The 17,542-nt window shown below is 39.8% G+C and overlaps 1 protein-coding gene across 1 annotated transcript; it reads left to right on the plus strand.

Moving 5' to 3' along the window:
• The first annotated feature begins 6,150 nt into the window (after window positions 1-6,150).
• Window positions 6,151-14,439, plus strand: MARVELD2 (MARVEL domain containing 2). The gene is made up of 6 exons (XM_064735556.1): window positions 6,151-7,404; window positions 8,957-8,989; window positions 10,059-10,195; window positions 11,015-11,186; window positions 11,522-11,572; window positions 12,467-14,439. Exons 1-6 carry the CDS (start codon window positions 6,325-6,327, stop codon window positions 12,581-12,583), a joined length of 1,590 nt encoding a protein of 529 aa, XP_064591626.1. The 5' UTR covers window positions 6,151-6,324; the 3' UTR covers window positions 12,584-14,439.
• Window positions 14,440-17,542: the final 3,103 nt, after the last annotated feature.

The raw sequence follows: 17,542 nt of genomic DNA on the forward strand, positions 1-17,542 counted from the left end.
ATATTTGTATTTCTGCTTTATTTATAAAGAAGAAATTTAAAAGAAAGGCAAGCTGTACACTCATCAGAGCTAGAATAAGTAACCAAGAATGCCAGGTTCTCTTTTAGATCAGTAGTTCATTATTTAAAAAATACTCCACACCCTGTGTTTGGCTTAAGGCACAAAAGTCGAATGGAGGTTGTTTAAGTGACCATGTGCTAGTTTAGGTGACTAGGGTTGCCTTCCTAATAAAAAAATTCTTTTAGTTCTTTTATTTATAAAACCTTTTCTGTTCTTTTTTTTTTTTTTTTTCCCAATTTAGAACATTATCAGTAGTGGCCTTAAAAAATGAATCATACTCTTTTTCAAATATTAAATCAAAAAATATCAACACAAATGATTGGTGTTTACTATCTCAAACATAAAGTGACAGCAGTATCTGGAACAAGGAAAGCATAGTTGATATTTCAGAAAAGTAGGAGATGCAAGGGGCAAAGATACTTTGATCTGTGTTTTCCATGCTCAAGGGGAAATAATTTACTGCAAAAGTTATAAGTCTTTGATTCATTTTTTCATTCTCAATGAGAAAAAAATATCAGCTTCTCTAGCTAGGTTTGCTAAGTGAGGCTTAAGTTCACCTCTAATTAATGCTTGGACATAATAACAGTATAAAAACAGTATTAAAAGTTTGTGGTAACTTGGATTGCAACTGTCTACATCCATTAGCTAAATAGCACACGCTTCAATAAAGATCTACTACATGTATGTAATAAAACTGGATAACTAGTTGCAGTAAGTTCATGTGCCATCAACACAGCAAGCCAGGTAAAAAGTCACCACATCTGCTGCCTTGCGTGAAAGCAAAATTTCCTTTTTGTACAGAATTTACACAGTGGCGTGGTTATGTTTTGTATTTCTCAAAGATTCCAAAACAGTCCTGCAGCCCCTCAGCTACTGCTTCACTTATTTGTGTACATGAGTGTGATCCCTTCTACTGTTTTTTCCTCTCTCCTTTTATCTCACCTCCTTTATGTCTGTTGTCAGAGAGAAATATGTGTGAACTCCTTCCTGATCTAGAAGGTTTTTCCACCTCTCTTTGCAGCCCTATCTCACTTTCTACTTCTATATAATGCTTTCCATTTTCCTTTTATTGAAAATATGACATTTTATACACTCAGATTATGTACATTTACTTCCTGCCTGCTCCCTATATGGGGCCACAGTGTGAGTTTTTAACATTTAAAAACTGTGGTTCATAAGAATTTTAAACTTATTATACTGCAATACTATCTGCACTCCACTAAATCAGGACCCATGATGCCATTGGCTGTCCATGTTTAGGCAACAATTTAAAGTTCCAAAGTCATTTGAAGAGAAGTAAGGAGATGAGGGGATATGAAAACAATTTAATAAAGCATAATGTAACTAATTAGATGTCAACTATGTAACACAGACTACGCAATTAAGTACTTACGCCTGCATCAAGAATATCCTAGGAACTGAAAACAATGTAACATAATGGTCGATGGAGTCAGAAGTTGCTATAAATCTTGTTCCAGATACATGTTAAGATGCTATTATGCAGCTACACAACTCGGTTCTTGCTTCTTCTCATCTGTATTCTAATTTTTATAGACATTGCCTCTCTTTCTCTCTGACCAGCTGACTATAGGGGGTGGAACTTTCTTTGCTGCAACCTTTTTTCACAGGTGCCTTTGATCCTTCTGCTCCACAATGTCAGAAGGAATCTGAGCTCACCTTTCTCTAATCACCAGAGCTAAGGCAGCAAAACATTCTGACCCTGCACCTCACCATTAGCTTTTGTGAAGAAAACAACCTTCCTCCTGCATGACTTCTCAGATCATGAATGCCAGCTCCCTAACCATCTATCTTAGATTTCATAGGATATTTTTCCTTTTACAATGCATAAACCTTGGACTATTTTTTTCTAACTTGTTTATTTCTGTTTTGTTTGTATGTTTTTTTAATAAGGTGCTGTAAAAAAAATCACATATGTGTGCAAAAATGTTCAACCTATATCTTCACCACAGCTGTGCAAACTTTTTTTTGTACATGGATGATGTCAGAGATACAATGAATACTTAAGTACTGCTGTTGTCCTTTATAGGAATAATACCTAGAAATGAGAATGTAATTTCTTATTCATATATGCATTTTTTAATACCCTGAAACTGAACTTCTAGATTCTTCTCTAACTCTTCATGAAGGCTACAAGACAATTATTTTCTTACAAGCTAGATTTCTTCTTATGTCTAGTTTAGTGTAGGTGACAGTGACCTTAATGACTGTTAAACTACATCCAAAGTAAGAGGTTTTGGATTATATCTGAGCCCTAGAGGTTCCTTATCAGTAAAAACATAAGTGCTCGGTGCTTTGAGGGAGATACTACACATAAATCTGTTAGATAAGTAAGTAGTGCAGATAAGATTTCCATTCAATGTTAAACTGGTCACATATTTTACTAAAAGCTACCTTTATGGAAACAGATGCTTGAAGAGGTACATTTGTATTTTTCCTTGAATGGAAGAATAAATTCATGGCCTCTTACAAATTTTGTTCTCTGTGTCCAAGTTAGTATCTCTCTGTATTTCTGAGAGAATCGTAATTCCTTGTCCATGGAAACAAAAGTAATGTAGAAATACCGCAAAATATTCCCAACATTAACTTTAAACTTATGCAGTTTCAACCACACTGTCATGTAAATGTGACAGTTTTTAAGTGCTTATCAAAAGTAGCTTGCTTATGAGATACCAAAGCACTTGTCAATTTTTTACATTTGAACCAATACTTTCACAGAGTGCAGCAAAAAAAAAAGTATATTTGTCTGCACTGATGGCAGAATTTATGGTTGAAGGATAAAAACTGTAATTATGATATCCAGTAAAGGCAGAAATTGCGGAACTCACCATATTTGTGATCTGTATTAACTGCTTTTATATTTTCTAGATTCAGTCTTCAGCAGCTTATGTGTAGTTATCATTAAAGGCAACTTGCTGTTTTTCCTTGCACAGAGTATATAGATTAATTGTGGCATAGCAGGTTTTTCACTCCTGTTTTGGTGCTATGTTCCTCTCTTACAGTATCAAGAGAACAATCTTGTTCCAAAATCTCTTTTCAAGCTGCTCTTTACAACCAAAGCATAGTTAGATGGAGCTACTGCCTTAAAATGCTATGTCATTAGCTGACTGAGTGTAACTCTTGCATTTAATTGTGAGGTAGTTGTTCATTCGTTGATTTTTGGGTTGGGTTTTTTTATCAGTAGGCATACTGACACATTTTTTGTAACTGAAAGTATCAATACTACATCTCCTTTTGCCTAAAACCTCACATATCGTGTATAGATATGGTGGGTAAATAAATACGCTTCTAGTCACACAGACACATAGCCAAGACTGAAGCTCTCCTGTTAGGTTTGTGTTGTGAGGAATGGGTTACAGCTTGGGAAACTGTTGAGAAGGATTGTAAATCACTCAAGTGACCTTGCAGTTGGAAATAACTCTTGATAAGCCTCTGAGAACCACAGTCCAGTGATCCTGTAGCATGAACAATCTCTGCTTGTGTGCCTCTGCCTGGCCGCTGCTCTGGGGATCCCCTCATTAGCAAGGTAAATGTAAATAAATTTATTGGTTTTGTTCTAACTGCAAGTTTGTAGCTGTTCTGGCTGCCTGCCTGTGTCAACTCACAATTTGAAACAACACCAATAACATCTTTAAAACTTAAGTAACTTTATAGAATTAAATAAGTATTTGTCCTGTCAGAAATGAGGCATATGTTATGCTTTAGAAATACATGAGTCAGGGTCCTCATGTTGCAGTATTTTAAATCCTTCATCTCTTTTTTTACTGCATGGATTTCAGGTGTTTGTGTATGTTGAATTTGTGATGTTATTTGCCATGCAATCTCTGAAGTCCTGGCACAATTCTTCTGGCAGAGCACATCCTTACAGGCCTAACTTAGCATCAGCAGCAAAGCTGCTCATCTCAGTCTTCATAGGGTTCCCTTTTTTTCACAAGGTTACATTTAGGAATGTACTGGATAGCCCAGGTCCCAGCACTGATCTCTGCAGAACTGTAGTGGCAAGTTTCCTCCATTCCAGGAGTTAACCATTAACTCATACTCCCTTCTCCAATTTCCTTCCCATCTGTTAATTATTTATCAAATCTAAGAGTGAAGTTCTTATTTTAGGCTTAAGCCTTCTTTTATGGCTTAAGGTTCTTTTAAAATAAGTCTGCTGCAGGAGATGTGGTGAAAAGCCTTTTGGAAATCCCATAGACTCTATTAACTAGATCCTCATTGCTTACTGATCATTTTTAAGGCTTTAAAAGCTTTTCCTTGTGATAATAAACAAAGCCAAAGTTTGCAGCACATTTTAAACATATGTATGATGCAGCAAGTACCAGGCGATTACTGTGTATGGTATGTAATCCAAAAAACAGTGTTTAGACACCTGGGTCACTAAGCTATGTTAATTACTCCTAATAAAAGGCTTTATGTCTTAACCAAGGCTTTACCATCTGGATTAATTCATTTTTCAATGTGTGTAATGATAACTGTGTGATAAATACATAGCTTAGGGACTGTAGGACTTTTATTATTTGGAGGCAATCTGTAAATATGTTATGAAAATGTGAGAAACACTTCAAATATATATCAACTTTGGTATCCAAACTAGTGCAAACATAAACAGGACCACTTAACTAAGCACATGAAATAATTATTTTCCAGTGCCTTTAATTCTAAGTGCATTTTGATCTACCCAAAATGGTACTGGTGATTATTTTTCTTAGGTCAGATTTCTTTTATGCAAGAAGACACTACTGTAAAGGTATTTTGGGAAGTAAGCTTAGAACTTATTTTTTTAAGAACACCTTTTTTTTTTATTAAATTAAGGAATAACTCTTTATTTTTAACACATTTTATTTACTTTGCATTTGTACAGTTTGTTCCAGAGTCCACGATTAGTAAGTTGAGAGCATTTGAAGGTTTAATTAAAATTGATACTTTAAAAATGATCACTGTTTGGAATTTTAAACCTTGTAAAAGAAGAGACTGAAGCATACCATAGACAATTCAATAGGCCATAGTGACAATGTAAATAAAGCTCCTATGCATTAATGCTGTTTTGTACTTAGCTGCAGATTTTGTGGTGAATGTAGAAAGTCATTTGCAGAAGACAACGGTGCAGCACGCCAGATTTCTTCTTCAGCTCCTGAACCTGAAAAACAATGGCAGAAGTGTTGATTTTTCAAACAGACTGCTCGGTGGCTTGGCTTTCCCTGTCACTGGGCCAGCTCTGTGCCAGGTGTCGCCCAAGCACCAGCCGAGGCTGGGACTGAAGCGCAGCTGTGTTGGAGAAGGACCGTGGGGCGCTGCAGGACAACCAGCTGTCCATGAGCCAACAGAGCCCCGTGGACAAGAGGGTCAACAGGATTCTGCAGGGCATTAGGAACAACCTTGCCAGCAGATCGAGGCAGGAGATCCTGCCCCTCTACTCAGCCCTGGCAGGGTCGCACCTGGAGTGCTGTGTCCAGTTCTGGGGTGCCCAGTACAGGAGAAACATGAAGCTTCTTAAGGGGAGGGCAACAAGGATGATGTGGGGACTGAAGCATCTCTCTTACCAGGAAAGGCTGAGGAAGTTGCGCCTGTTCAGCCTCGAGAAGAGATGACTGAGAGGGGACTTTATCAATGTTTGTAACTACCTACATGGAAATATCAAGAGGATGGAGCCAGGCTTTCCTGAGTGGTGCCAAGCAACAAGACAAGAGGAAAAGGGCAGAAACAGATGCAAAGTAAGTTCCACCTGAATATGAAGAATACCTTTCTTACTGTGCGAGTGACGACGCGTTGAACAGATAGTGGAATCTCCTTCACCAGAGATATTCAAGAAGTGTATGGACGCGATGCTGCGCGATATGCTCTAGCACGACCCTGAGCAGCTGAGCAGGCAGGTTGGAATACCTGTCCCTCTGCGGTCCCTTCTAACCTGACCCATTCTGTCATGCTGTGAGTCACGGCGCCAAGCCCGGCCGCGCCCCGCCGGCACCGCACCGCGATCTCGGGAAAGCTCCCGCCGCTCCTGGCCGGGGCGGTCCCGCCACTCCCGGCCGGAAGCTCCCGCCTCCCCGGGCGAAGGCCGTGGGGCCGCCGCAGGTGAGGCCGCCGGGACCCCTCAGGTGTTGGGCGACTGCTCCCGGGCCAGTGGGCGCTCTCCGCTCGGCTCGTCCTTCTCCGGCGCCGGCTGCCCTTGGGACCCCGAGGCAGTTCCCTCCCGTTGGTGAGGCGAGCGGCGCCGAGGAGCGCCCGGGGCCGGGCTGAGCGCCGGCCATGTCGCGGAGCTCGCAGGGCGGGCGACCCGGCAGGTCCCCGCTGCCCCGCGGGGCCAGCCCCGGGTCCACCACCGCCCCGCTGCCGCCGCCCCCGCTGCCCCTGCAGCCCCCCTTCGGCCCCGGCAGGGCCAGCCCGGGCCCCAGCGGGCCGGCAGAGCTCAAGCCAGTTCGGCGGTTCATTCCGGATTCGTGGAAGAACTTCTTCAAAGGGAGACGCCACCCCGGTTCCAGCTGGGATAGCACGGCCTCCGACATCAGGTACATATCGGACGGGGTTGAGTGCTCGCCGCCTGCCTCTCCCGCCCCCCTGCAACCGGGGACCAGGACGGTGCCTGGCTCCTACACCGACCCATTCGGGGGGTCGGGCGGGAGCTACAACTCTCGGAAGGAGGCCGAGGCCATGCTGCCCTCCGGAGAGCCCTCGGGCTCGCTGGAGCGCCGCGGCGGCACTGGGCAGACTTACAGCGAGCGAGTGGAGGAGTACCACCTGAGGTACGCCTACATGAAGTCCTGGGCAGGGCTGCTCAGGATCCTCGGCGTGGCCGAGCTGCTGCTTGGCGCCGCCGTGTTCGCCTGTGTCACCGCCTACGTACACAAGGACAACGAGTGGTACAACATGTTCGGGTACTCGCAGCCCTACGGATACGGGGCGGGCAGCGCCTACGGAGGATACTCCTACAGCGGGCCCAAAACGCCTTTCATCCTGGTAGTGGCGGGAATGGCGTGGATCGTCACCATAGTGCTGCTTGTGCTGGGCATGTCCATGTACTACCGAACTATCCTCCTCGATTCCAACTGGTGGCCTCTGACCGAGTTTGGGATCAACGTGGCCTTGTTCATCCTGTACATGTCGGCTGCCATAGTATATGTAAACGATACCAACCGAGGTGGGCTCTGCTATTACCAGTTGTTTAAGACGCCGATAAATGCGGCTTTTTGCCGTGTGGAGGGCGGTCAGACTGCGGCGATCATCTTCTTGTTTGTCACGGTGATCCTCTATCTAATTAGTGCGGTGGTTTGCCTAAAGTTGTGGAGGCACGAAGGGGCCAGGAGGCACAGGGAATTAATGGAACAGGAGGTAAGTCATTAGTTAACATTTTCTATCTACCGGTTACCACATGATGGTGAGCAGCTGTAAGATCTTATCGTGGCATAGACGATGTCAAATCAAGTGTCTTCTCTACAGCAGATCTGTAGTCCTGAGGTTGAAAAGGCGTTTTTAAGGTGTCAGAAACAAAGTCTTGGACATGTTTTTTTTTTCTTATTCTTTTTAATGTTTATAATTCATCTTGAGTAAGGACCTGGCTCTGTTCTCTTCATAATACTGGTCTCTGTTCTTGAGTCAGCTGATGAACTACTTCCTAGTGTGTATTTTCCAAACAAAGGAAGAAACGAACAATGTTCATCTGTTCAGTAGGGTTAGGTGGCTTAAAGCCACCTAGCATTTACTCAAAATCTGTGCGTTCAGCACATCAAGTGCTAGTGTGAATAAACCTAAGAATGTGAAATACTTATTTTTACTTTGCAAGCAAATCTCCAAACAACTTCTTAATGCCTTTTCAGCTTTCTTCACTATAGTTATCAGCAAATATTTGTAGTAACAGCCTTGGCTAGATTTTGATGTGTCAAATTTTAGTCAGCCACCTCTTTTTCACATCAAATATTTTGCCTGACTACTGTCCTTGCCCATACTAGAAGCGTTCAGTATTTGTCTGGTTAATGATAAATTATAATAGTAGAGATTTAACACTCTTACCTAGAGAGTTCAAAGTAATTTGTGTAAAACTTCCTTCATTTGAAAACATCGCCAAAAGACCCTTTAAAAATGAGTAAGACTTAATGTAGCATGAAAATTAATGCATGTGAAACGTACATAAGCCTAAATTAAGGAGGGGTCTGCCTTTAAGGAATTTTAGAAGAAGAGAATTTAAAGCAGCATGTCCTCTGCTTTCTGACTGCAGTCTGATTTACAGCATTTTTATTTAGCGCTGGTTTCCAGTACAACATCTTGCATAAAATTGAGACTTTTCTTTTGCAAACTAGTTATAATACTTCAATAAAAGCTTTTTAGCTAACTGATAGTGTGTCCTGCAAGAGTGAGGGGATTGCCAGAGTTGTACACAAGGTGTTCATTCTTCCTTGTTGCTATCCAAGTTCTTTTAGTCCACTGACTAAACATTTCTAAAGGGAGTACTTTAATACTAGAGGTTAGAGACTGGACGGTGCTGTGCAAAACAGCTGCAGGTTGAGCTACTGATCAGTGAGTGCACTGTTGTGTGTTCTAGGCAATGAATTAGGCTCAGCCTGTTAGTGAGTTAACGTGGGCTGGAATGTGAAACAATAATAAAGGAGCTTGAGAAGTGGATGGAGTATTTCCTGCAGGCTGTTCCTTACAGCTGTGCTCTGGGAAATCCTGTTGTTCTGGGGTTTGGATGGTTGTTTTCCTTAAACAAGTCTTTAAATAGTGGATCTGAAAATACTCCTTATGCTACATTTCATCATACCTAAGAGTAAAAGTAATTTTCTGTATAGTATGTTTTTGAAAGTGTTAAAATTTTAGGAATCTGTGCTTTTCCATACTATTTTTGCTGAAAATAAAACTTTGTTCTTTCCTTTTTTTTTTTTGATAGATGAAAACGCAATCCTCTTTTCCAGAAAAGAAGGTAGGAAATAGGAATTTATTTTTCTGTTTACTGGTAATTCTAAATTATTATTATTTTCCTTGTGACTATTTTTATTTATTTATTTATTTATTTGACCTCAAAGAGATTATGTTTCGTTTTTTAAGCTAGTTTGGACAGCAGTCTCCTGCCTAGAAGATTCAAAAGGAGCTTGTAACAAACTTACTCCTAGTTAGGCTAGGTTATAAAATCTACAAAATTGTAAAATAGCAGATGTGATGGCTGCCTCTCCGTGTGCTCTTACCCTTTTCTCTGAGGTGACAAGTTCTGTAGCATTCATCACAGAGTTTGTAGATATGACTAAAACAGCAGGTCGTCTGATGCATGATAGGTTTGAGTCTCTGTTTATTCCTGGCTGTGCGCTTAATTTGCAGGAGAGCCAGTGGAAGCACAGAGTAGGTGCCCTGTGAGTTGAGCTTCCTTCTTTGTTTCTGAGACTGCTCCAAAGACCCTCTTGCCAGTTAATGCCTCAGCAGTGTTAATGTTTCAGCCACACAAGGTGTCATTGCATACGCTGCAAAGATTGTATGGGCTTTCCAGAGAAATTACAACATTAATTTCACCCTTAAATGTCTCCTGATAGACACTGTGAATTTCCTACCACCGTTTTCTCTGTTGATGTAGTGGATCAAGATCCTTTTGTTTATGTTCTAAGATTTCACATTTTTTTATTTCTGGATCAAGGGATGAATTGTACAATAGGAATCAAGGAGAAAAGGGAACTCCAAAGAACTGAATTATTCCAGTTCATTCACAAATTAAATGAATACTGAAGGAAACTTCCTTGCGATATTTTTTTAAACATGCAAGCAATTCTTTACAAAGCTGCAGAAATATTTATCTGTACTGCTGTTAGGACAAACTTAAGAAGAATACTGTGTGAGAAACATTATTTTAAGTCAATAAACTGATTTTCTAATTAAATAAGTGTTGTAGAAAATATCTGATTTGCTTTTACTGCTGCTCAATACATGCATCTCTGTCTTAAGGTGTATTTTGTGATTTATGTAAAACTGATTTCATTAAGAACAAATTTTCTCTTTTAAAACAGTATGAAGGTGATGACAGACCAAGGGAAGAAGTCAGTTCCAGGCAACTCAAATCACTGGAAAGAAAACCCGAGCTACTTAATGGTCATATACCTGCAGGCCACATTCCTAAACCTATAGTGATGCCAGACTACTTAGCGTAAGTGACTTGATTTTGATGGGCCAACTTAGCAGAGGATACTTGAATCGTGTTTTTCACTGTGCATTTCTCAAGTGGTTTCTCTCCCATGCACATGATATGGGAACTCGTAATTGTGTGTTAAGTTAACATTAAGAAGCAGAGAGGATGGGGCTGGTAACAGTGGCATTAAGTCCCGTAACTATAAATAAGGATTCTTAATTTAAAAAAATAAACCCACACAAACCTCAAATGTTGAAAAAGAATATCATAATCTAGCAAGTACTTTAACTGCCAAAGGAAGAGAAGACCATTACATAGATATGACAGGAAAAAACTAAAATACATGGGAAGTTGCCTTTTTAGGGCTAGAAATTTGACTACTCTTACACTTTCTAATGCTGCATCTCTAACGTGCTGCCTTAATTGGAAAGGATAGGCCTTTCCAATTAATAAATTAGTTTGTATACTATTTGCTGTGGGCACAAGTAGAAACAAGGGAGGTTGCACCTGAATATTAGGAAAATATTTTTCTCTTTGAGGGTTGGCACAGGTTTCCCAGAGAGGCTGAGTCTCCATGCTTGGAGATATCAAAGCTGTATGGACATAGTCCTGGTCTAACTCCTATTTGTGCAGGAGGTCAGATCAGATAACCTCCAGACATCTCCTATAACCTCAATTATACTGTGATTCTCTGATTTCAGTGCTTTACAGACATGCAAATTTCAGCAGCTTATGAGATTAGCAAAAAATACAGAAATACTCTGTCAAGGTGAAGAGTCTAAATGTTGTTAGTAAGCTGTATCTCTAAAACTAATTCTTAATTATTTTTCTTTGTAGGAAATACCCTGTAATTCAAACAAATGAAATGAGAGATCGGTACAAAGCAGTATTCAATGATCAGTTTGCTGAGTATAAAGAACTGTCTATGGAAGTTAATGCTGTATTAAGAAAGTTTGATGAGCTGGATGCATTGCTGAAACAGCTTCCACACCATCCTGAAAGCATATATGTAAGTACCTGTGAAATGGGCTCATGAAAAATAGCTGTATTAGGTGGTATTAGACAGTTTTTGACTGTCTTTAGCTAGAGCACAATGTCTTACAATAGTTAAGAACTATACATGGTTTTCTGGGGGTTTTAGTTTCTTTGTTTCATACTAGTAGCTTTTAAGTTCTAGTGAGTCACAGCTGATGTATTTTCATTATTTCTCAAATACAAGATTTACATCTAAAATGTTATAACCACAAGGTATTGATCAAATGAGAATTCTGATGAGTATTTTGTAGTATTTACATGCATATATGGAGCACACTCAAAGTTTAAAAATCTGTGGTTTCTCATTAGGAACAGGAAAGGATATTAAAAGTTCTGCAGGAATACAAGAAGAAGAAAAACGTAAGTGTTTTAAATTTACATTGCTATTGAATCTAATGACTGGCAAAGAGAGTGTAAACAGACAATACTTCTGATGCTGGGCAGATTTCAGTATCTCAGGGTACCTGTAGTGTTTTGCATATTTTGTCTTCTAAAACGTCAGCAAAGCTATGGCACAACCCATACACTCATGGCAAAAGCATTTTAGAGAGTAATGATTCCAGTAGCCACATGTGGGGAAAAACCCATCCCAACAGTTGAGCATTTTCATCTTCTGAGAGTATGTTTAATCACTGAGCATTCTGCATTCAGTTATATTCACTCACTGACACAGCCAATGGATAAAAACAGAAAACATAGTCTTACATTTGAAAAGACATTTTTGTATTTTTTTGAGGCATGGAATTAGACACACTAAAAAAGTAATTACACCTCTTGGAAGAGGTTTCTCTGTAATTTTTAAATGCAGACAGCATATATGTATCTGTGTTCCATTAAAAACATTATGCGTTACAAATACAGTTTTTTTTCCCATGAGATTTAGAGTTTATGTCCATGTTAGTTAAGCTTCATTACTTTTTGAGGGGGAAGGATGTATTGCACGTACAACAAATACATGTGTAAAATCTAAATTACATAGTAGGATGTCATTTATATTTGCAAATTTCTGCTTTAAAGCAGCTCTGTTTACTAAGAGAGCTGCTACAGCATATAAAGGCAGAACATTTTCTTCTGTCCTTTCATGAAGGAAGGGGAAACAGGAAATAAGAAAGGGCCAGGGGAAAAGAGTGTGATTTTTTTGAGAATTTTTACATACTGTCCTTTTAGTCAAGAAGATAATTGATAATAGACTATTCTTGGAAGAGTCTGAAAGCCTAATATATACTAATGTATAGGTTTTTGTATTTTTGGTAGGATCCTGCATTTCTGGAGAAAAAGGAGCGTTGTGAATATCTGAAGAATAAGCTTTCTCACATAAAACAACGAATTCAGGACTATGATAAAGTTATGAATTGGAATGTAGAAACCTAGTAATGACTGCACTTCATGGATACTATTTTCTGGTTTTAAAATTGATATGTGTATTTTAAGCTATTTATTTACTCTTTAAACAGTACACTTATGGGGATTACTTAATCACTGTCATATGTTTGGATGTTGTACATTACTGATAGTTTTGTATGCAGATCCAATTGTAATTGAAGTTATGACATAAGTTAGGAAACTGCTGCTAACATTATGCTTTCATTAGTGCAAATCCTGGCCTCTTAAATATGAATACTTTATTTGAAAATACTTCATTTGCAAACTTGCAAAGCCGACCAGAGAAAGCAGTTTCCATATACCTTGTGGAAACTTTGCATAGAAATGCTGTTAACAATTTTGGATTTTATTTATATGTGATGTCTTAATAATATCAGAAGAGCTGATCTTTCTGTGTGGGGTCTGATGCATTGTCTGATTCTCTTGAATATTTTGGGCAATTCAGAAGCTAGTTTTATATGAATTTTTGTATTGTATTTCCAAATGCTGTCAATTATACCAGAAATCATCTTGAATTTTGCCTAACAAGTGAGGAAAAATAGCTTCTTATTTAACCAGCTGGGGGAGAGGGACTTGGGTTTGGTTTTTGTATTGTCCTCTTCAGAGATGACACAACAAATCTATACTTGGCCTTAAAGGTACAGGACGAGGCATATTTAATGTCTCATTAGTGTTGCTATAGGTCAGTGTGCTCTGCCTGCCTTCTGGATCATGCTGTTCGGGGTAAATGTGTTTAAGGGCTTCACTCTTCATCAGCAAGTAACAGGACTTCTTGTCTGTACAGCAGCTGCTAATGAAGTTGGCATTCAGAGAGCGAGTACAGCAGAATGAATTCTCATTCAAAGTATAAATTGTTAGTATCTTCTTTAAGGCCAGATAAAATGTATTAAAAGACATACTTTCCAGAGCATATTTGCATAAATTCTATATATATTTTTATATTTTCTTGGGGATATTATGCTGGCGATAGGTTTGTATGTGCAAGTATTTTCATAAGCCAGTAAATTTTCTCTTTGCATCCTTTTTCATATCTTTATTTACTTTAACTTTTTTACATACTGTCATTGTTAGAAGCATTGATAGTTTTTGTACAGTTTTCTACAACTGCAATTTGTCTGTTCTGAAATATGTTTTTTAATATTAAAAAAACCCCACCAGTGTAGCCATATTACTCTATTGCTTATAAAGGTATTTTGTTTGAAAAAGGTGCTCTGATTACAGTTACTACAAATTTTTGTTAGTGATTTGGTTTTTTTCTTTGAAAGTTTTAACTTCTGCCTTAACTTTAAGGAACAACATCAGGAAAGCCATTTCCAGTTTAGTGTGATCATGGTAGTACTACCTCTGCTCTTCACTGCATACCTCACTCTGACCATTGTAGCCCTGCTGGTTTTTCAACTCTTATCATTGATGCTGCAGTCCTGATGGCCATGCACCCACCTTCATACTTGTAAAATTGACATTCAAATTTTCTCAGCCATTTAATTCCAAGAGCTTTAGTGGATGAAGTAAATAGCACAAGATGCCATGAGCACACTCAGAGAATTTGAAAATTTGGCACCTCTTAATTTCAAAGCTTTCAGTCCCATCTACTGGAAGGTGCCTCAGTATTTTCATCTTTCTGAGAACAGGTGACAGCCAGTGCAATGCCTTATTCTCTCTCTTCAGTGCCTTTCTCTCTGGTTCTGGTTTGTATTCATTTCAAAGGAAAAACTTCTCTTCCTTATAAAGGAGATGGGCCAATTTTTTATACTTGTTGTGCTGAATACCTGTTAAATTGTTCTTTGTAAGAGAAGTACTTGTCTAAATCTCCACAATCTAAATAAATTACCTGTCACACCCAGGTTTCTTGTTTTTTTCTCAGTGAGAGTTCTGGGCATTGCATCAATAACAGGAGAAGATTAGCACAGGTTTGAGGATCAACTGGTGCTCCTAAAGTTCTAACAATAACATGACTGATGTTTTCTTTGGAAGATTCACAGTCTGCACACTTAATAGGTCTTCTTTCTGTAGCACCAAGCTTCTTTTGACAGTGGTGTGAGTTTTAGTCTTTGAGAAACTGGCTCCTGGTCTCTCAGACAGTGTCTGCATAGCCTGTGGAGAACGGTCGTTCTGCTTCTTTCCTACAAAGTTTCCAGTAAATGGATTGGGAAAAGGCAATAGCATACCTGTGCCAGGAATAAGGAGATTAAGCAGCAACATCTGTATGTGGATTCTCATGTTTCTCAGCAAGATGCCATAGGTGTGCTAAGTAGATTTTCCAAAGGTTGGAAAGAGAAGCTGGGAGAGGTATACTCCCTTCTGCCTGCCTTTTGGATTTCAAACAATTGAGGGAGGCCACGACAGAAGCAAGCTACCATCCTAAGGTACACAGGCCATCCTAAGGCTGCAGCAATGTGTTGCAATCATTACAGTAAATGACTTGCTCAGTCCTGTGTCTTGTTTCAGGGCTGCTGAGGCACCTCTGGTGGGTACAATCTGTGCACTTGTTTTGCTCTAACCTGTGGGATCTCAGCACCTCAGGACTGAGGTGCCGAGTCACCGAGACCACCCTTGGGGGGCTCGGGAGTCCTGGAATGTTGCCAGAAGTGTCTGGTGGCTGGACTTTGATCCTACACAGGAGACGACACCTGTATGAGGGTAGGAGGATCCCACCGGGGTGAATGGTGAAGGGATTAGTTAATTAGAGGGTGAGACACAGGGTTTAGGATTTATGTACAGGGGGGTTTAGAGAAGTAAGATGGAGGAATTGGGGCGTGTCCTGTCCTTCTTCTTCTTCTTCTTCTTCTCCTCCATCTTCTGTGGTGATGGTGGCACTTTGGGATTGGTCATTACTGAAAGTGCACCGGACAATAAGAATAAAAGGTATTGGGGAAAAATGATAAATATTGTACACGTAATTATGGGTATAAAGATAGGTGACTGTCCGGAGGGCAGGACAGTGTGCTCATGGCTGGCTGCTGAGCAGACCTCTGTCGGGCCGAAAGAAAATCTTTTAGATAAACAATTAATAAACATAAAGACCGAAAGAAGAACTGAAGCCTCTTCTCGTCCTTTGATACGCGGGCTGCCCCAAGGCCACTCCGGGCCCTTCCAGGCCCTCCAAACAGCCAAAAACCGGACACTAACCTACCAATGGACAGCTGAAAAGGGTCTTGTCTACAATGCTACAGCCACGCTGGAGAAAAACTGTTACTCTAAGATTAGTCTAACATGTTCATCTCTCAGAGAAATTGAGATGAACTAAATAAGAATTAATAGCTGGAAGCTGAAGGAACTTGAAGCAAGGAGGAAAGTGATGGGCGAGTCCCTCAATCTGAGTTACCATAAGAACTATCAAGGAAAGTGGCTTCTTGATATTAAAGAATAGAACGCATACTCCAGACAAAACTGGAGTTTTGGATTATTATCACCTTAATCTCTCTGTGCAGTTCCTCTAGGCTCAGCTCTGAACCTACATTTTTGCATGTATGTGTAAATGATGTGCTGTGTGGTCTTATGCGTGTGTCTGGGTTTTTGCAGAAGGTAGTTAACAAATTAATCACCAAGGAATACTGCCTTAAATCAGTGGGCTTGCTTTTAATTACAGCCCGTCCTCAAACCCTGAGTGTATACAACAAGAAGTTTTATCATTCAGCCTTCCTCTTAGAAAACACTTACGTGGCTTCACAGATCTACAAATTGAGATGCTCAAGATTCTTAGTGTTTCCACAAATACCATAGTTTCTAAACTGTATTTGTGTTTCTTCTTGTCTTTGTAAGCAGTTGATCAAGACAAATGTGGCAAGATTGGCATACTTTTTACTAAACTGTACATTTTTTCAGGCCACATAAAGTAATGACTAACAAACATACCCCAAATTTTGTCTTGCCTAACAGCCTGACCAGCTTTCCTGGCAGCACAGTGACTACAAACGCTCATGGCAATGAAAAACCTAACTGCTTTGAAATTGTAAGTGAAGGTGTCCAATATGTCATTTATGAATTTCAAAATCATGGTGGGATTTCAAGCACTTGTACAATAAAGTTTTACAAAATTATTGCATATCCTGTGTTCCAGTCCAGCACTGAGATTCTTGGTCTTGAGAATAAAAAATACTCCTGTTCTGAAAGAAGTCTCATTTCTCACTTATTTTATTCAAAGTGTTAGCTTAGAAGACACATTGTTTTGGAGATTGGACTTTTTCCTTCTAAAGAAAAAAATGGTGTATGTTCTAATTGGAGTTGTTCAAACAACAACTATTTCAGTTCCAAGAAGAAAATGCTGAGTTTTCAAAGAATTCTTCTTTTCCTGTCTTCAGATTGCTTTCCTTCAAAAAAATAATTGCTTTTTCCCAGGTATGGTTTAACTGAAAGCTAATTAATTTTTCCTCTCTTTCTGTTATAATTATACACTTCTCCTGATAAATGCAATAAGCTGAAGGGTACAAAAATGGTTAATCTTAACCCCAGTCTCGCTTCAAGGATTGTTACTACTGTTTACATGTTTCTTCCTCATGTATTGTCTTGCTTGGATGCAGAGTGAGACTCCTTAGAAACGGATGTTCAGTAACTTTCCTGCAATTCAAGAGCTGAAGCCCGGTTTTGGCATACTTCCACGTATCCAGTAAAGTTTTAATTGCTCTGCAGAGCAATCAGCAATTAGCTCAGCTAGCTCTGAGCTAATCCTCACTGTGGTGCTTATGAAATGGAAACTCTTGGTGATGTGACATGAATACTCAGAAATATTTTAGGTAGATGGAAAACATGATTACTTAACATCAAAATACCTGAAACTTCTTGCTCTCGCTGGTGGGGTGATAGATGGCTGCCTTCATTAACCGGTGTGTGAGCACAATCATGTGTTAAAATCCAGTGCTTTTTCCAGGCTCCTGCGTTCTTCCATTAATTACTGAAATGTCTTCGGTTAATTGCAGAAGCGCCACCGACACCCAGGCAATGCCGTGA

This window comes from Zonotrichia leucophrys, chromosome Z (assembly GCF_028769735.1).
Source record: "Zonotrichia leucophrys gambelii isolate GWCS_2022_RI chromosome Z, RI_Zleu_2.0, whole genome shotgun sequence".
NCBI lineage: Eukaryota > Metazoa > Chordata > Aves > Passeriformes > Passerellidae > Zonotrichia > Zonotrichia leucophrys.